This window comes from Oncorhynchus clarkii, chromosome 7 (assembly GCF_045791955.1).
Source record: "Oncorhynchus clarkii lewisi isolate Uvic-CL-2024 chromosome 7, UVic_Ocla_1.0, whole genome shotgun sequence".
Taxonomy (NCBI): Eukaryota; Metazoa; Chordata; class Actinopteri; order Salmoniformes; family Salmonidae; genus Oncorhynchus; species Oncorhynchus clarkii.
In genome coordinates, this window is record NC_092153.1 from 43,365,880 (window position 1) to 43,386,607 (window position 20,728).

Here is a 20,728-nt window from a genome sequence, read left to right on the forward strand (position 1 = left end):
GTGAGATAATAAACAGTTCATTCACACAGTTAAACCTGTCATTGTGCGTATTCCACATCTCCATTGAGTGAGTGTTGCAGTTTATATCCAAGTAAGAAGAAGTCGAGCTATCTATGCCTGTAGCTAGCTAGCCCAGCCAGGTTGTGCAATCTTCATCATTGAGGATGAAAGATCACTCCACTATAACAACTAACAGAGGGACAGTATCGCCACTGAGGTAGGCTTATATAATTAACGGGTCACATCTGGATTCCCAGCATGAAGGATGCAATTGTGGCCTGCAATTTGGGCAGTTCCTGCATGTGGGTATTCCTGCATCTACCCCTCTTTATACTTTTACTGGTACTATTATACTTGCATTGGTACATTGGCCCCGAATTTCGGGCTGCAGTTGTTCGCTATTGTTCCCAGCTTCTTTAAAATGCTCTCCGATTCAGCAGGTGTCACTAGTGAAAACAAATACAATACATTTTCCTAATGTTATTATATTTCACATATTACGGTATAACATGGACACGCTAAGATCAGCGTCAAGGCAGCAAACATTTGTGTCCAGGCAGCAGCATTAAGACTTTCGGTTTTCTGATTTGGTCTTCAAAATAAAAGTCTGTGATAAAACGCTATGTGTATGATACGAAATAAATCATTTTGCAGCTTTGCATAGTGCATAATGTTAAAAAATCTCAACTAAGGAGAATTACTACGTTATATAAGATAAATCCTATTATAAGGTGGAGGATAAATGGTTGGAGCTTAAGTAAATGAATGTAAAGAACATAATATTCCACAGACCCAAAAGATGTAGCACTACTAGAGTCTTTGTGGTGTTATTTCTTAGATGACTGTGGTCTAAATACCCAGCAGCCGTAATCCACCCATTCCATTGGTCCCAATGCAATACACTGTAGGCCTATAAATTACATATTGGCTTATAGCGAAAATACTATTCTATGTGCTGATGTGAAAGTGAGGTTGTGAATACTCAGTTGGATCTGTAGAATCTATATATGGTGTTATTTCATGGGGCTCTGAATAATACTGAATGTTGCTGGACTTTTACTGTGGTCAAATAGCTTACAACCAATAGGGTTGTAAAAACTGTTGGTCACTAAAGAAGGACCATGTAAAAATGGTTGGCTGGCATGCCCTCCCCCGTCTGAGCTGTGGGCTGTGAATGCCCTCACCCGCTGTATACTTATAAATTATTGGTTTGATTCTCTATAGTGCTGTCTGGTTAGAACATGATGTTGAGGCCCACCACTGTACTCCTGATTGTCACCACACACACACACACACACACACACACACAGACACACACACACACACACACACACACACACACACACACACACACACACACACACACACACACACACACACACACACACACACACACACACACACACACACCACACACACACACCACACACAGCTGACCAACCAAATGACTTGGAATCTTACTGATGTGATTCTAAAAGACCAAATCAAATCACATTTATTTATATAGCCCTTCGTACATCAGCTGTTATTTTAAAGTGCTGTACAGAAACCCAGCCTAAAACCCCAAACAGCAAGCAATGCAGGTGTAGAAGCACGATGGCTAGGAAAAACTCCCTAGAAAGGCCAAAACCTAGGAAGAAACCTAGAGAGGAACCAGGCTATGTGGGGTGGCCAGTCCTCTTCTGGCTGTGCCGGGTGGAGATTATAACAGAACATGGCCAAGATGTTCAAATGTTCATAAATGACCAGCATGGTTGAATAATAATAAGGCAGAACAGTTGAAACTGGAGCAGCAGCACGGTCAGGTGGACTGGGGACAGCAAGGAGTCATCATGTCAGGTAGTCCTGGGGCATGGTCCTAGGGCCCGGGTCCTCCGAGAGAGAGAAAGAAAGAGAGAATTAGAGAGAGCATATGTGGGGTGGCCAGTCCACTTCTGGCTGTGCCGGGTGGAGATTATAACAGAACATGGCCAAGATGTTCAAATGTTCATAAATGACCAGCATGGTCGAATAATAATAAGGCAGAACAGTTGAAACTGGAACGCTTTTCCAACAGTCTTGAAGGAGTTCCCACATATGCCGAGCACTTGTTGGCTGCTTTTCTTCACTTCGCGGTCCAACTCATCCCAAACCATCTCAATTGGGTTGAGGTTGGGTGATTGTGGAGGCCAGATCATCTGATGCAGCACTCCATCACTCTCCTTCTTGGTCAAATAGCCCTTACACAGCATTGAGGTGTGTTGGGTCATTGTCCTGTTGAAAAACAAATGATAGTCCCAAATGATAGCAAAGCACCCCCGCACCATCACACCTCCTCCTTCATGCCTCGTGGTGGGAACCACACATGCAGAGATCCTCCGTTCACCTACTCTGTGTCTCACAAAGATGAGGCGGTTGGAACCAAAAATCTCAAATTTGGACTCATCAGACCAAAGGACAGATTTCCACCGGTCTAATGTCCATTGCTTGTGTTTCTTGGCCCAAGAAAGTCTCTTCTTCTAATTGGTGTCCTTTAGTAGTGGTTTCTTTGCAGCAATTCGACCATGAAGGCCTGATTCACGCAGTCTCCTCTGAACAGTTGATGTTGAGATGTGTCTGTTACTTGAACTCTGTGAAGCATTTATTTGTGCTGCAAGAAATTCCACAAATTATCTTTTAACAAGGCACACCTGTTAATTGAAATGCATTCCAGGTGACAACCTCATGAAGCTTGTTGAGAGAATGCCAAGAGTTTGCAAAGCTGTCATCAAGGCAAAGAGTGGCTATTTCGAAGAATCTCAAATATAAAATATATCTTGATTTGTTTACAGTTTTTTTCGATTGCTAAACGACAGTGGGCACAACTGGAGTCACATGTGCAAAACTCTAACTACAGTCTGCACTACCAACAGTCACCTGAGCTAAACAGTTCACATCACCTGCAAAACTCATTCCAAGCAACACAACTCTTAACACATGGCTCAAAACACGCTCAGTGCAGCCAAACACTATGCACAACCCTCACTGAGATAACACACACTGTCACTCAGAACACACTGAGAGTAAAAACACTGGCATTAAACACCAATACAGAAAATACAAACTTTTCATCTTTACAGTTTGAACAATTTCAGTGACTTCATACAAAGTAATATTTTCTTCAAAGAAAAGAGTGACATTCTTTCACATGATTTATTACAATTTTTAGAACATAACAATTCTTTAAGGTCAATGAAAATTAGCAGTTTGCTTCAATAGTCTGTAGTAATTTACGGAATTACAGTAATGAGAAAAAAAAGGTAGAAACTAAAAGTACATACTGTAATTCGAACAAATAATTGAGGGGCTAATCCTGCCTCTCTCTAGCATCAGGCCACAGGTTTTCTTCAACATCACATCTAATGTTTTCTCTTGCCATGCACCTGGGGAAGAACCTTCTGAAGTGCCTTATCCATCCCTGGCAGTCCTCTGGACTCGTGTCCACACATCCGACACGCATGGCTTCCAAAAGAGACATTTGGTCATGTGGGTGGTGACCAAACACTTTCCACCTCCAGGCAGAGAAAAACTCCTCTATTGGGTTGAGGAAGGCTGAATATGCAGGCAGGTACAAAACCATAAATCTGTGATGTGCTGCAAACCAATCTGTGACAGCTGCAGAGTGGTGAAAAGCAACGTTATGACAAACTATGACAAAAACTTGGGGGTTTCTTACTGGCTCCCCCTGTTCTGCTGGCACTAGCTGAGCATAGAGCTGTTCTAGGAAAGCTATAAGCCTTTCTGTGTTGTATGGGCCAATGAGTGGTGTGTTGAGAAGCAAACCATCATTGGCCATTGCAGCACACATGGTGATATTTCCCCCCCTTTGGCCTGGAACCTCCACAGTGGCCCTTTGACCTATAACATTCCTTCCTCTGCGCCGTGTTTTGGCAAGGTTAAATCCAGCTTCATCGATAAATACAAATTAATGTGGTCTTTCCAGTGCTTCCACCTCCATTACTCTCTGAAAAACAGTAAGTGCACAGTTTTACTGTAGAAATGCTAGTGTTTTTTTTACTGTAAATATTTTGTATAGCTGTGTACGTAACCTCAGACGTCTTACCTGGACATATTGGTATCTTTGCTCTTTTACCCGTTCACTGTTTCTCTCGAACGGTACAGTGTATAACTGTTTCATTGTAACTTGGTGTTTCTTTAGGACTCGAGCAATAGTTGTTGTGCTGACAGAATTAACATTTTCAAATATATCATTATCAGCCAGCACTCTATCTTGAATCTCCCGCAGTTTTATTGCATTGCTGACAACAACCATGTCAACAATAGCATTTTCCTGCGCATCTGAAAATATTTTTCCTCTTCCCCCTGTTGGGGGCAGCCTTTGGGTCCTGTTGTAAAAATATATTTTACAGTCAAACTTACTGTAATATATATCAGTGTAAATATTCTATAATTGCAATACAAAATAGATTCCTGTAATGTTTTCATTTACTGTAAGGATGTAACTCACCTGTTTGCATGATGGAAAATTCGCATTACAGATGCCACTGTGGATCTTTGCAGATTGGGTTGCACCCTCAACCCTGCTTCTCTCAATGAGAGACCATGGTTCATGACATGGTCTATAAGTGTAGCCCTTATTTCATCTGAAATAACAGCTCTTTGTCTTCTTTGTCTTCCTCCACGCATCCGCCCTCTCCCTGCCACCCTTCTCCCTCCACGAACCCATCTTCCTTGTTCCGTTTCCAAAATGAGTCTTTCTGAGCTCTACCTATATATACTGTAATATGTGTGTGTGTTCACTAACAAGTCTAAAACAAGACACCTGCTTAGCCTTTCAGCTGAAATTGCAATCAGCAGTGTTTGAAAGGCACAAGGCTGAAATCTATTCCGTTTTGAATGTGTGGTTCACAGTTTTGACAGCAGTGTGTTAGCATTTGAACAAAGTGCTGTAAATCCACAGTGTTGTGCAGGTTGCGGTTAAAGTCATGGGATAAGTATGTAGAGTTTTGAAAACTGTGTTCAAGCAATGAAAAACAAACTAGAGTTTGGTCCACATGAACTGCTGCTGTGAAGACTGTAGTTAGAGTTTTGCACATGTGACTCCAGTTGTGTCCACTGTCGTTTAGCAATCGAAAAAAACTGTAACACTTTTTTGTTTTTTTCTATAAGCCAATATGTATTCCATATATATTGAGTCGCATTGTGGCCAATGGAATGGGCGGAGTTAAAGGCCAGCAACACCCTGTATTATTCAGAGCCCTTTGAAATGACACCACATTTAGATACTACAGACCCAAAAATCGTATTTATTTACAATTTAAACGTAAATAATATCAACCAGGCAAAAGTCAACACAGTCACCAATTTTTTGAAAAATGTATCAGTTAAAATGCATGGGCAAACACACTAGAATACATTCATTTATTTCAGTCCCCCATTTCATAAAATGTTTATTTAAAAAAAAATGAATGGTCGAACACACTTTATGATACATTAATTTGATGCAATCCCTTATCTAATAAATCCAGAGGGTGGCAGGTAGCCTGGCTGGTAGGAGCATTGGACCAGTAACCGGAAGGTTGCTGGATCGAATCTTGGAGTCAACAAGGACGAGAGGTAAAACTCTGTCGTTCTGCTCTTGAGCACGACAGTTAACTCCCAACCACAACTGCTCCCTGGGCATTGATGATGTGATGTTGATTAAGGCAGCCCCCCGCACCTCTCTGATTCATTGGGGTATGTTAAATGAGAAAGACAAATTTCTGTTCAATGTGTTCAGTTGTGCAGCTGTCTAACCCCCCCCCCCCCCCCCCCCCCCCCCCCCATTAAATTAGTGATCGATATCAGTTGTATTCTTTTATTTGATTTTACTGTATATCGGTTCGTAGAAAATACATTGCAATTGTGTGAATTATCAATTTTCTGTGAAGTCCAGACATCTGCTTGCGGATTGCCCATTGGGACAGGTGTTTTTCGGTAGGTACAGTATAAACCTACCTAAACCATTTTAATACAATTGAAGCCCATCCACAATTGATGGCCCTTCAGCAGGCACCTTAGTTTGCTAAACAACCTGTTTTTTTTACCTGTAAGAAGGTCTGTGAGAGGGCTTTGTGCATGCAGGGATAGTGATGCAGGCTTTTTTACAGAATAGTATAGGTTAACAGGAGGAATAAACCAATATCATGATATGCCTTGCTCATATCGATATCAAACGGTATTGATATCATATCAAATTATTGATAATGGCCCCCACTACTATGTGAAATAAATAACACATTTATATTTAAATATATTTCATTATTAAGCATATAACTTAATTTCATCAGTCTGCTCTATCATTCAAGATTCAAGTCTTAACTTCTTTCAAGTGATTTCCTTACCAATAACTCATGTAAAACATAGTCTTGCATGCCATTGTGGTGGCAGGTAGCCTGGTGGTTAGAGCATTGGGTCAGTCTCTGAAAGAATGCTGGATCGAATCCCTGTGCTAACAAAGTAAAAATATGTCATTCTACAGACCCTACTGAGTATTCCCTACAATACTTTTACTAAAGCATCCAGAATATTTTTTGCTCTATAAGCCAATATGTGATTCACATTGTGGTCGTCAATGGAATATGAACAAATATGAATAATTGTTCATGTTTAGACAATTACCTTTCATATATCACGAATAAATACAGGTTATTGAAATGTTTCTACAATTACGTGGGGGACTTTAATTTTGAACGTTTTCGAAATTCCTTGACCCGGAAGTCCATTTTTAGTGTTGCTGACGAGCCGCTGATGATGATGCCACGCTAAAGTGCTGTTCACATCACACAAGTTTGCCATGATGATTTCTAATGAGACGAGTTCATAAGGTAATTTCGTGTTCTTTTAAATATTTGAGTTCACTGACTGTAAATTGTTAATGCATGTTAAGAGCCTACATCGCTATCGTGTCAGTACTGTAGAAAGCTACAGGCTAACTGGCCAGACATTAAATCGGCCTACCGTTAGCTAGCTAGCTAATTTATAACAGTATATTGAATAAACGTAGCTAGATAACTAGCTAAGCTACTCGGTCTTAAACAGACTTACCTATATACTATTCAAAGTCGTATTTGACCATTCATTTGAAATGTATTTGAAACGTTTAAGTGGGTGCTACTGAAACAGTTCAACGTGATATTTTTAATGCGTTAGGCTACTGACCGTGTGTCAGTGGCACGTGGAGGGTAAACAACACAGTACACTTTGCTACAAAACCAACCACAAGGTGGAGGAGTTTGCCACCTTTCAAACGTGGTCTTGTGGACTCAGGCATGGGGCGCAGGTTTTTGTTTTACTGACTGTTAAAGAGGACCCTGCAGCTTATTTAGGAGGTTCTGGAGAAGCAGTTGAGACAAGTCAGTAGATCAGGTCCAAATTGGTCTGCCTGTGTAACCAGAGTGCTTTTTACGCTGCTGCTTCTCTCTGGTTATAATCTATGCATAGGTGCTATATCTAAACCTACATATGACCTCAATTAGCCGACTAACCGGTGACCCGCACATTGACACTGTACCGGTACTACCTGTATATAGCCTCGCTACTGTTATTTTCACTGTCATTTTACCTTTTAAAAATGTGTATTTCTTTACTTATCTATTGTTTACCTAATACCTAATTTTTTTTCTTAAAATTGCACTGTTGGTTAGGGCTTGTAAGTAAGATTTTCATTGTATTCGGAGCACATGACAAACAAACGTTTTGATATTATTTGTCAATAGAATAAACTCTCAGAGCTATAAACTCTGTTACTTTGACAAGACGCTTTTTCTCCTGGACCTAGAATGAGGACCATGGGCATCCTAAAACTACCTGCCCGGCCTAACCTGGCATAAACCACTAAGTAAATTATTAATAAGCACTAATGCACATTTTGTATTTAAAACGTAATTTACATGAACGTTTCCAATAAACAATGAAAACACTGCCTAAATGCAGAAATCTAATACTTTTAGGCGCACAACCCGTGGCGAAAGCTGTGAACTTTATGGAGCAGTGGTGAGTGCAGACAGATTGGCATTATGATGCGTTCATAACATGTTGGAAACTGATAATCTTTCTTGTAAACTGGGAGCAATGAGTTGTGTACATTCACATGCTTTGAATTTGTTGAGAATGCTGATTGGCAATTTTTTTTAAAACATTTTATTTGACCTTTATTTAACTAGGCAGGTCAGTTAAGAACAAATTCTTATTTTCAATGATGGCCTAGGAACAGTGTGTTAACTGCCTGTTCAGGGGAAAAACGACAGATTTGTACCATGTCAGCTCGGGGGTTTGAACTTGCAACCTTCCGGTTACTAGCTGTGTCAACCATCTAACAGTAGAGCTTTCATGCTGGTAAACAAATAGTAGGGTTCATAAACCAAATTAATAGGTTAAAAAAAACATTTTTAACTGCAGAAAATGTTAATATTGAGATAATTTCCTTAGTATGTGACATCAGAGTTTAGCATGTGGGAGAACTTGTATCTCAGAGATGATAGCTTAGTGACTGTAGATGAGCTTCACACTAGTAATTACCAGTGGATTTTTCCCCGTCGTATTCTGGTACTAGATGTTATGAATGCAGCATTCCATTTTTTTATTATTTCTATTATAATGATAACAAGACTCTGGTGTGTTTCTTTTACATGTAGTGAATCACAATTTTGGATGGGACTAGCGATAGCATAGTTAGGTCAGCAAACATATTAGCAACAAACTTTGTAGAAACAGAGTTCATGTGGGGAGAAATTGAGGGAAATGTCTGTCAGTTACATGACAATAGTTCTCAGGTACTTCACACACCTGGTGTGCGTTCAGTTCGCCTCAACATTTGCTACGTTGTGTGAATGTTTGCACTGAACGACACTTTTCCTCACAACGGTGCACACTGTTCTTCAACAGTCTGAGGTACATTTGCTCTCGTTTTGTGGTGTTGAGATGTGTGGTCCTGATCAATATGGGTGTGACCAAACTCGTGCAACACACCATACGGTAATAATTAGAGGTCGACCGACTGATTTTTCAACGTCAATACCGATTATTGGAGGACCAAAAAAAGCCGATACCGATTAATCAGATGTGTTTTATTTATTTATTTATTTGTAATAATGACAATTACAACAATACTGAATGAACACTTTTATTTTAACTTAATATAATACATCAAAATCAATTTATGATTGAGAAATTAATATGCACTGCATTGATTATATGCAACGCAGGACAAGCTAGATAAACTAGTAATATCATCAACCACGTGTAGTTTGATAGTTTTTTATAAGACAAGTTTAATGCTAGCTAGCAACTTACCATGGCTTCTTGCTGCACTTGCGTAACAGATAGTCAGTCTGCCACGCATGCTCCTCGTGGAGTGCAATGTAATTGGCCACAATCGGTGTCCAAAAATGCTGATTACCGATTGTTATGAAAACTTGAAATCGGCCCTAATTAATCGGCCATTCCGATGAATCGGTCCACCTCTAGTAATAATCACACTCTGAGCCGCCAAAATAGTTTTTTTCAACTGGTCGTTCAGTACAGTACAGTTTCCGTTGGATTCAATGTTGAACACCGTTATGTCATACTGAACGCATCCCTGATTTAATCAGGTTCATGGTAGTTGATTAGTTGGATGATCAGATCTGTTAGTGGCTGCTGGTACAGAAGTATCAACACCGTGACTTCCCAATTCTAGGAGTAAAGAATAAATAAGTGGGCTCAGGAGAAGATCAGTTTGATGTCAAGCAGTGCTACTGCTAAGCATTATAAAATGTGTATAATACCTTGTGGGCTAATCAAACTCCCCCACTACTTCCACAGCTCTCACAGACCCCTGTAGATCCTCACCTGCGGTGTTCTTTTCGTCATGATTACTCCAGCGTTTGAGTTGAGCCAGGACCCAACTTTCCTAATCCTGACCATCCGTGTGCCCTACACGAGAACATCAGAGTTTGATCTCTACATCGATGGAGATGATTTCAAATTCTATGCCAAGCCTTACTTCCTCAGGTACATTTTTGTGCTGCCATTATTGAAGTCACTTCATTCATGTTTTTTTTTTAAAATTTCATTTTATATAGATATATATTTTTTAAATATATATACATATGTAGTAATTAAATGCACACAGTTGCACCATGATATGCTGTAATTGTGTCAACAGGCTGATAGGCTACCTTCTTGTTTAGTTCTAACACTTGTATCTCTTATCAAGACTGACCTTACCTGGAAAGATAGTGGAGGATGGGAGGGAAAAGGCCACTTTCGACATTGATAAAGGTAATGTTTGGTATTTAAAGTTTGTTCATGTTTTTATTGATAAAGGAATCATTAATTTGTCGTTTTGCCGTTGACTCTTTGCATTTTAGAATGGATTTGTGTGGTTGAAAGATAATGCAGGCTTTCATATTCTGATGAAAACAGACCCCCTAATGCATTGTTGATAGTGCTTTATTGACCCGTTCATTGAAACGCAATGTGACCCTATCTTTGTCAGTGCGTGTGTCCTCTTGACCTCCCAGTAATCAAATCAGCATTACTGGTTGTTAGGCGGATCCTCTCACCAGACTTCACAGTGTGTGGTTAGTACTTCAGCTAGCCAGAGAGTAGCAGGACCCTGAGTGATGGGGCTGATGGCAGAGTCAGTGGGATTGATCCCTGGTGCCTCTTTAGCACTCACTACAGAGACGGCCACACAGACTTAATTACTGGTTATGCTGTTAGATATGGAGGGCCATTTGACCCGTCCGTGATGTAATGAGTGCCTCCTGCAGCCCTACTTTTATTTCTGCTCATTTCTAGTGACTCTTGGCCTCTTTTTATTCATGTATTTATTCTATTTACCAACTCATTCTCATGCGGCTACTTTGATTCAAAGCAATTTATTTTCAGTTAGGAGTGGAATACTCAGATCATTCTTATAATGAATTTAATTTCCAATTATCCCTCTTGATTATGTTGGGTTGGTGAAGCGTTCGCTTTATGCACGCTGACACATCATTGGCCCTCGGATCAGCGACGCCCTGTTTGACATACTGTGTCTAAATAAGCCACTAACTGCTGCTAATTTAGCTTCTCTAATGGGAGTCCCGGTTTATACTCTCAATTAGAAATTATTACGATGCATCTTTTTTTGGGCTGGGCAATATAGCCAAAATATCATATCACCATATTTGTCTCATGTACGGTGGTATTTGACACTATTTAATGCTTCTGAATAATACAAGTTAGAAATGTTGTTTTATTAGTAGTGCATCACCCTTGAATGGCAACAAATACATTTTATGGGCTTTCTCCATTCTGATTTGTTGTACACACATTCAAGTAGTACCATTTGGAGAAATGTGTATGTTTATCCAGCACTGTGTCAACATATCGTTATTGACGGTATTGTAAAAATCCATATATCAGTTTTTGCGATATATCAGCCAGCCCTACTGCCTTTGGACTCGCCAAGGCAGCCAGCCTCCTCTTAAGGGGCACAGAGCCAAGGCAATTAGCCAACTAGCATAAAGCGTTTTTAAGTTAAATACTCCAACAAAGCGTTGAAAGTTTTATGAGGTCTTTAAAAGGGATTAAGACTAGGAAATTATCTCCTTGGCTAGAGGTGGAATGGTCATATATTTTATATGTTTTGTCGTCTTTCTCTTTTAATTGCTGTTTTGAGAGAAGTAAACCTCTGCTTTTGACTGAATACGTGTCTGCAGAGACAGTCATGCATTTATCGTGAGCATTCATTGTTCTACATGTGACGAGCCATGTCTACTTGATGAAAAATGCTCCAGGACTGTTTAAAGGCAGACAATGCTATCCGATTTGCTTCCACATTGTCTACGTCTCTACTCTTTGTACAGCTACACATTCAGTTGTTGCGTTTCTCAAACCGCAGATCTCTGCTGCAGCGCTGCCAATTGTTTCACCTGCTCCCTGATGTTCTCTCTGTGTGTCCCAGGTCTTTTTACCCTGCACGTCCCCAAGGAGACAGCAGGGGAACACTTTGAAGGGCTCCAGATGCTGACTAGTCTCCTGGCTCCCAAAGGCTCCCGCTCAGCCAAGCCTCTGGTGGAAGACATGGGTATATACTGAAGTGCCATAACATTTACATTGTAGTCATTTAGCAGATGCTCTTATCCAAAGCGACTTGCAATTAGTGCATTCATCTTAAGATGCCTAGGTGAGACAACCACATATCAGAGTCGTACGTAGCGAGTACATTTCCCTTAAAGTAGATGCCATCAAAGTCGGTGGTAGTAGGAAAATATATGTGTGTGTGTGTGTGTGTGTGTGTGGACACCTGCTTGTCTTACATCTCATTTCAAAATCATTATATGGAGTTGGTCCCCCTTTTGCTGCTATAACAGCCTCCAATCTTCTGGGAATGCTGGATGTTGGAACATTGCTGCGGGGACTTGCTTCCATTTAGCCACGAGCATTAGTGAGGTTGGGCACTGTTGATGGGCGATTAGGCCTGGCTCGCAGTCAGCGTTCCAATTCATCCCAAATGTAATCGTCAGGGCTATACGCAGGCCAGTGAAGTTCTTCCACACCGTTTTCGACAAACCAATTCTGTATGGACCTCGCTTTGTGCATGGGGGCATTGTCAAGCTGAAACAGGAAAGGGCCTTCCCCAAACTGTTGGCACAAAGTTGGAAGCAAAGAATTGTCTAGAATGTCATTGTATGCTGTAGCGTTAATATTTCAAGGGTCCAAGCCCAAACCATGAAAAACAGCAAAAGAACATTATTCCTCCACCACCAAACGTTTTAGTTGGCACTATGCGTTGGGGCAGGTAGCGTTCTCCTGGCATCTGCCAAATCCAGATTAGTCCGTCGGACTGCCAGATGGTGAAGCTTGATTCATCACTCCAGAGAAGGCGTTTCCACTGCTCCAGAGTCTAGTATATTGCTGGAAGACATATTGATGTTCATGTTAAGCTCAAATATGTCTCGTGAACGAAACCACTGAAGTACGGACTGAGAACAGAAAAAAAACCCACTGGATTTTGTCATCGATGATGTTGTAATACGATTTGGCTGAATGGTTTTGTTTCTCATTAAGACATTGTTGCTTTCTTTACATTACAGAAGCGTGCAGTGGTATTTTGGATGGTGAGGAAGAGGATGACGAAGAGGAGTTTGACTGGCAGGTTGAGCAGGAGGTGTACATGGACTCCTCAGAGGAGCAGCTGAAGGAACTGCAGAAGTATGGCTTTGGGAGTCAGAGGTCCGGAGTGTTCACTCGACTGCAGGTAAGGTCATTCATTGTCTTTGGCAGTACTGCACAGAGTCACACTGTGCTTCTTGAAGACGGTTCCTAGAAATTTGTAGTGGAATGGTATCCTTTGAAAGCATTGCTAGGTTTTATAATGTATCGTTCCCGTAAGTAGGGCCAGGAGTTCTTCCTGACCATATGACCTGACCAGGAAAACATAACATCAAGTACAGCATGTGAAGATCTAATGGAGTATTGTCCAATCAGGAGGAGCTGAGTGATGTCATCGACATCCAAAACCCAGATAGAACCACGGGGTCAGAGAGGAGAAGGAAACGACTGGACGCTGAGACGTCCATATTCTGCCCTGACCATTACCTGTGAGTTATCCAAAGGATAGTACCCACTAATTAAATCATTGTTCAGTATTAACAAATGCACAGATGTCACAGATTTATTGTATTGTGTTCTATCACTTTCATTGTTATGACACAGCTGTTTGTGTCTGTAGTGCTGACCTGTTTGAGGACGAGGAGATCCAGGGTCTGCTGAAGTTCCGCCCTTGGTGGTCTGATCTGTGCCCAGACTCCATCCGGCAGGGAGAGGCAGGTGAGCTGGAGTCCTCCCTATCTATCCCATCACTACCACACATGAAGGGATAGTTAATCTTCAAATCATGTACTAAAATTGGATATTAAGTTGCTCTTATGTCTGTTAAATGATGCTGTATTTCATGTAGTAGCATTGTATTACAGAGTAATGATAACCTGTAGTTTAAGCTCAGATCACACAAAGAGCAGTAAGAGATTTCCACCAGCAGGTGGTGTATAAATACTGACAACAAAAAATGAACTTAACTTTGGCGTCAAAGAAGTGACCCCCCCCAGAAAACCCCATTTGTGTTAATGTATAAATAATTACTGTTTTAACGTGTGTGTATATATATCCAGTATTGTTGAATTGTTTTGTGGAGTGCTGTCAGTTGTGAGTTTGTGGCGTGGAGTTAGTTTAACATTTCACTGGATTGAGTTTGACATTAAGCCTACAGTGTTAGTTTTGTAATGGTCATTAAAGAACATATTCAGTCTAGATCATAATTTCTTAGGGCTTTCCTTAAAATGCAGAATTGAACCCAATTTCCCTTTTCTCCAAGCCACCCCCCCCCCCCCCCCCCCCCCCCCCCATCCAGACTTGTATCGCCATTACCTCACTCTCCCTCAAATCCTATTTATTTTATTTATCTCTTATCAATCCATGACATAAGAAATCAATGAGTCATTTAAAAGGTGTGATCCACGGCTGGCTTGGCTCTACAGGTTTGTTTTCCTCTCTTCTCTCTCAGATGAGAGCGATAAGGGCTTATGGAACAATTCAATTGTGCCATCCAGCTCTCCTAACAGCCTGCTAATTCCTCTGCTCCCACCGCATCAACGAACACATGGCTCGTAGCCACAGCTTATGTTAGTACAGGATGTCGTACTGTACGCTCAGGAAAGGATTTAGATGAAACATTATCACAGGAGGATATGCTGGGTTGACAGTGCCAGGATCCCCATCTCTGCCCTAGCACAGGAGAGATCGCACACTGCCGAACAGCCATCAGTCAATACTACGCGGCACTCATACACGGCCCATTAGCCGTAGGCAGGAGGAATCCAGCATGAAGTTTTCCTGCAACTCTGTGAACTCCCTTTTCTCATTCGGTATTCTGAGTACTCGGCCGGAGCCCCGGCGCAGATAAAGGGGACAAATTTAAACTAATGACTTAACTGACAGCTGGATGCACGTTAGCCTTCCCCTGCCCGTCGGAAGAGTATTGGTCAGCAAATGTAGCCGTTAGTAGTAAAATCTTGATAGCATGCTTATGATTTTAACACATTTTATATATGTACCATCAAAAGTTTGGACACAACCGTTGAAAGAGTAGGTTTAATTTACTGTTACTATTTTCTACATTGTAGAATAATAGTGAAGACATCAACTATGAAATAACACATATGGAATCATGCAGTAACCAAAAAAGTGTTAAAAAAATTGAAATATATTTTATATTTGAGATTCTTCGAAGTAGCCACCCTTTTGCCTTGATGACCGTTTTGCACACTCTTGGCATTCTCTCAACCAGCTTCATGAGGTAGTCACCTGGAATGCATTTCAATTAACAGGTGTGCCTTGTTAAAAGTTAATTTGTGGAATTTCTTTCCTTAATGCATTTGAGCCAATCAGTTGTGTTGTGACAAGGTAGGGCTGGTATACAGAAGATAGCCCTATTTGGTAAAAGACCATTTCCATATAATTTTTTTAAATTTATTTTTTATTTCACCTTTATTTAACCAGGTAGGCAAGTTGAGAACACGTTCTCATTTGCAACTGTGACCTGGCCAAGACAAGTCAATAACACAGTAGAAAAAAAAGAGAGTATATACATTGTGTGCAAAAGGCATGAGGAGGTAGGCGAATAATTACAATTTTGCAGATTAACACTGGAGTGATAAATGATCAGATGGTCATGTACAGGTAGAGATATTGGTGTGCAAAAGAGCAGAAAAGTAAATAAATATAAACTGTATGGGGATGAGGTAGGTAAAATTGGGTGGGCTATTTACCGATAGACTATGTACAGCTGCAGCGATCGGTTAGCTGCTCAGATAGCAGATGTTTGAAGTTGGTGAGGGAGATAAGTCTCCAACTTCAGCGATTTTTGCAATTCGTTCCAGTCACAGGCAGCAGAGAACTGGAACGAAAGGCGGCCACATGAGGCTTTAGGGATGATCAGTGAGATACACCTGCTGGAGCGCGTGCTACGGGTGGGTGTTGCCATCGTGACCAGTGAACTGAGATAAGGCGGAGCTTTACCTAGCATGGACTTGTAGATGACCTGGAGCCAGTGGGTCTGGCAACGAATATGTAGCGAGGGTCAGCCGACTAGAGCATACAGGTCGCAGTGGTGGGTGGTATAAGGTGCTTTAGTAACAAAATGGATGGCACTGTGATAAACTGCATCCAGTTTGCTGAGTAGAGTATTGGAAGCTATTTTGTAGATGACATCGCCGAAGTCGAGGATCGGTAGGATAGTCAGTTTTACTAGGGTAAGTTTGGCGGCGTGAGTGAAGGAGGCTTTGTTGCGGAATAGAAAGCCGACTCTAGATTTTATTTTAGATTGGAGATGTTTGATATGAGTCTGGAAGGAGAGTTTACAGTCTAGCCAGACACCTACGTACTTATAGATGTCCACATATTCTAGGTCGGAACCATCCAGGGTGGTGATGCTAGTCGGGTGTGCGGGTGCAGGGAGCGAACGGTTGAAAACCATGCATTTGGTTTTACTAGCGTTTAAGAGCAGTTGGAGGCCACGGAAGGAGTGTTGTATGGCATTGAAGCTCGGGCCGGAAGTATACAGAATGGTGTCGTCTGCGTAGAGGTGGATCAGGGAATCGCCCGCAGCAAGAGCAACATCATTGATATATACAGAGAAAAGAGTCGGCCCGAGAATTGAACCCTGTGGCACCCCCATAGAGACTGCCAGAGGACCGGACAGCATGCCCTCCGATTTGGGTAAAGGAGAACCTGGAGAGGCTTGGGTGAGTAGCTGCGGGGGGGGGGGGGGGGGGGAGCTGTTGGCCGAGGTTGGAGTAGCCAGGAGGAAGGCATGGCCAGCCGTTGAGAAATGCTTGTTGAAGTTTTCGATAATCATGGATTTATTGGTGGTGACCGTGTTACCTAGCCTCAGTGCAGTGGGCAGCTGGGAGGAGGTGCTCTTGTTCTCCATGGACTTTACAGTGTCCCAGAACTATGGCAAGAACAGCTCAAATAAGCAAAGAGAAACGACAGTCCATTACTTTTAGACATGAAGGTTAGTCAATCTGGAACATTTCAAGAACTTTGATCGTTTCTTCAGGTGCAGTTGCAAAAACCAACAAGCGATATGATGAAACAGGCTCTCATGAGGACCGCCACAGGAAAGGAAGACTCAGAGTTACCTCTACTGCAGAGGATATGTTAATTGGAGTTAACAGCCTCAGATATTGCAGCCCATATAAATGCTTCACAGAGTTCAAGTAACAGACACATCTCAACATCAACTGTTCAGAGGAGACTGTGTGAATCAGGCCTTTATGGTCGGATTGCTGCAAAGAAACCACTACTAAAGGACACCAATTAGAAGAAGAGACTTGCTTGGGCCAAGAAACACGAGCAATGGACATTAGACCGGGGGCAATCTGTCCTTTGGTCTGATGGGTCCAAATTTGACATTTTTGGTTTCAACCGCAGTGTCTTTGGGAGATGCAGAGTAGGTGAACGGATGATCTCTGCGTGTGTGGTTCCAACTGTGAAGCCTGGAGGAGGAGGTGTGATGGTGTGGGGGTGCTTTGCTGGTGACACTGTCAGTGATTTATTCAAGGCACACTTAACCAGCATGGCTACCACAGAATTCTGCAGCGATACACCATCCCATCTGGTTTGCACTTAGGGGGGGAACTATCATTTGTTTTTCATCAGGACAATGACCCAAAACACACCTCCTGGCTGTGTAAGGGCTATTTGACCAAGAAGGAGAGGGATGGAGTGCTGCATCAGATGACCTGGCCTCCACAATCACACGACCTCAATCCAAATTGAGATGGTTTGGAATGAGTTGGAACGCAGAGTAAAGGAAAAGCAGCCAAGTGCTCAGCATATGTGGTAACTGTTGGAAAAGCACTCCTCATGAAGCTGGTTGAGAGAATGTTACGAGTGTGCAAAGCTGTCATCAAGGCAAGCGGTGGCTACTTTGAAGAATCTAAAATATAACATTTTTATTTAATACTTTTGGTTACTACATGATTCCATACGTGTTATTTAATAGTTTTGTACAATGTAGAAAACAGTCCATATTAAGAACCTTTTGAATGAGCAGGTGTGTCCAAACGTTTGACTAGTACTGTATATAATGTGTGCGAGCAAAATTCTTAAGCTTCCCTATTTTGGCCTCTTTCTGTTTTTTTCTCCCTCCCTTGCCTCCCGTAAGACAGAGATATATATACAGTATATGTCAGCTGACAGATGGGTGTAGACACTAGTGGTAATTAAGTAGAAACCTCACCCTGGACCTTTGTGCCCCCTCTGTGTTCCCCGGGTCGAGGCCAGAGCACTGACAGGCCACAAGCTGTCCACTGGGTCCACATGAACTGAGTGGGCGGTGTTAATCCAACATGACAGTCCTGTCTCTGCCTGCGGCTCTTCTTATGGCTGGTTTGACCTGCCAGCGGCAGTCTGTGAATCATCACTACATTCATTGCATTGACTCGCAGGTTCTTTAACGTCAGAAAATGTCAATCTTAAACAGTTGCGCTTTAGTATTGAGTGTTGACGACCTTGTTCTGTACTACCAAGGTCATACGTCAGAAGCCTCTGAGTGAAGTAGAGTTGTAGGTCATTTCCAGCCTTGTGCACGTTGAGCAGAGGTATATTTGCTCCATGTCACTGGTGCCATCTGTACCTGGGGTAGGGCCATACAATGGGGGCAGACTGCTCAGAAGACTGGAGGAACTAAGTGACAAATGAATCTCCATTCATCTGACCCCCCCCACACACACACACACACACACACACTCTCGATTGGCTAGGATCAAAGCTGAGATCAGTGAGTGCCTTTCAGATTGTCCCATTAGATCTTCTAATCTCATCCAGATGTCTCTTGGATGAATGGAGCGCTGCGGCTGCATTATGCAGGCCCAGTTAGCTTGTTATTGGCAGTAATCCCATGTTCATCCTGTTTTAAAATGTATTTTTAGATCCATTACGTGTGGACAAAAACAGGAGTTACAGCAACTGATGCTCTCGCTAGATGTCACTGAATGACAGCGCTTGTATACACTTTTTGGAACATCTTGATGAGTGCTGGACTGCTGTTCTAATAAATAAACAAAGGAACCTGTTTGCCAGCAGCCCTATCACTTTTCCCTGATCCCCAATGCAAATAGTCTGGGTAGTCATTTGATTAGCTGTTCAGGAGTCTTATGCCATGGAGGTAGAAGCTGTTAAGAAACCTTTTGGACCTAGACCCGACCTGGTGCTCCGGAACTGCTTGCCGTGAGACGATGGTGGCTGGAATCTTTGACAATGTTTAGGGCCTTCCTCTGACACCATCTGGTATAGAGGTCCAGGATGGCAGGAAGCTTGACCCCAGTGATGCACTGGACCTACAAGATTTTTGGAATATTGCTGCAGGGACCTGCTTCCATTCAGCCACAAGCATTAGTGAGGTCGGGCACTGATTTTGAGTGATTAGGCCTGGCTGTCAGTCGACGTTCCAATTCATCCCAAAGGTGTTCCCAAAGATGTTCGACGGGATTGAGGTCAAGGCTCTGTGCAGGCCAGTCAAGTTCTTCCACACCGACCTCGACAAACATTTCTGTATGGACCTCTCTTTGCACGGGGTCATTGTCATGTTGAAAAAGGACAGGGCCTTCCCCAAACTGTTGCCGCCAAGTTGGAAGCACAGACTCGTCTAGGATGTCATTGTATGCTGTAGCATTAATATTTCCCTTCACTGGAATTAATGGTCCAACCCCGAACCATGAAAAACAGCCCCAGACCATTATTCCTCCACCACCAAACTTTACAGTTGGCACTACTGTATGCCTTAGAGCAGGTAGCGTTCTCCTGGCATCCGCCAAACCCAGATTCATCCGTCGGCTTGCCAGATGGTGAAGCGTGATTCATCACTGCTCCAGACTCCAATGGCGGCGAGCTTTCTACCACTCCAGCCGGCGCTTGGCATCGCGCATGGTGATCTGAGGTTTGTGTGCAACTGCTCAACCATGGTAGTTTTAACTGAGGACAGATGATTTTTATGCGCTTTAGCACGAACTGACTTGTTGGAAAGGTGGCATGCTATGAGGGTGCCACGTAAGGGCATTCTACTGCCAATGTTTGTTTATGGAGATTGCATGGCTGTGTGCTCAATTTTATACATGTTGAAATAGGTGAATCCACTAATTTGAAGGGGTGTCCACATACTTTTTCATATATAGTGTATGTCTGCTGCAGAGGGACAAAGGGGAGCCATGAGAACACGTTTTGATCCGTTTCTGGAGAACAAATTGGCTCCCTATTTACAAAGATGGAGAACCAGCTATAATGGAAGAACAAGCTATAATGGAAAAATACTGGAGTTTTTGTGCAAGTATAGCCAACTAGCACAAAAAGATTATTGCGACATTTTCAAAACAATACGATATCTTTAAAAATAATATCCCGCTATGTAACAAACCCCCCCCCTTCTCAATAGTCTGTGTGTTTCCTACACTCGGCAGACTGCTGGATGTAGGCCAGTGGGGCGCTGAGTTTCTCCCCAGCGTCCTGGCTGATCTCCCGGGGAGGTGCGGTAAGGGGGAGGTGTGCGTGTGTGCTCCGCTTGGCCAGGCTGGGCTGCTGCAGCTGCACTGGCAAGGGAATCGGGGTACCGTCTGCAGGGATCTAAGCCCTGATGTAATGGAGCAGGAATCCAGTTCCCAGCAGAGCCAAGAGGATC

The 20,728-nt window shown here is 42.4% G+C and overlaps 1 protein-coding gene across 1 annotated transcript in view; it reads left to right on the forward strand.

Moving 5' to 3' along the window:
- The first annotated feature begins 6,746 nt into the window (after nucleotides 1-6,746).
- LOC139413346 (protein SHQ1 homolog) overlaps nucleotides 6,747-20,728 on the forward strand; it is a 41,272-nt gene continuing 27,290 nt past the window's right edge. The window contains exons 1-7 of the mRNA XM_071160593.1: nucleotides 6,747-6,845; nucleotides 9,823-10,011; nucleotides 10,217-10,281; nucleotides 11,954-12,076; nucleotides 13,086-13,249; nucleotides 13,480-13,592; nucleotides 13,724-13,821. Coding sequence (XP_071016694.1) covers nucleotides 9,869-10,011; nucleotides 10,217-10,281; nucleotides 11,954-12,076; nucleotides 13,086-13,249; nucleotides 13,480-13,592; nucleotides 13,724-13,821 — 706 coding nt within the window. The 5' untranslated portion in view covers nucleotides 6,747-6,845; nucleotides 9,823-9,868. The remainder of the gene's footprint in view (nucleotides 6,846-9,822; nucleotides 10,012-10,216; nucleotides 10,282-11,953; nucleotides 12,077-13,085; nucleotides 13,250-13,479; nucleotides 13,593-13,723; nucleotides 13,822-20,728) is intronic.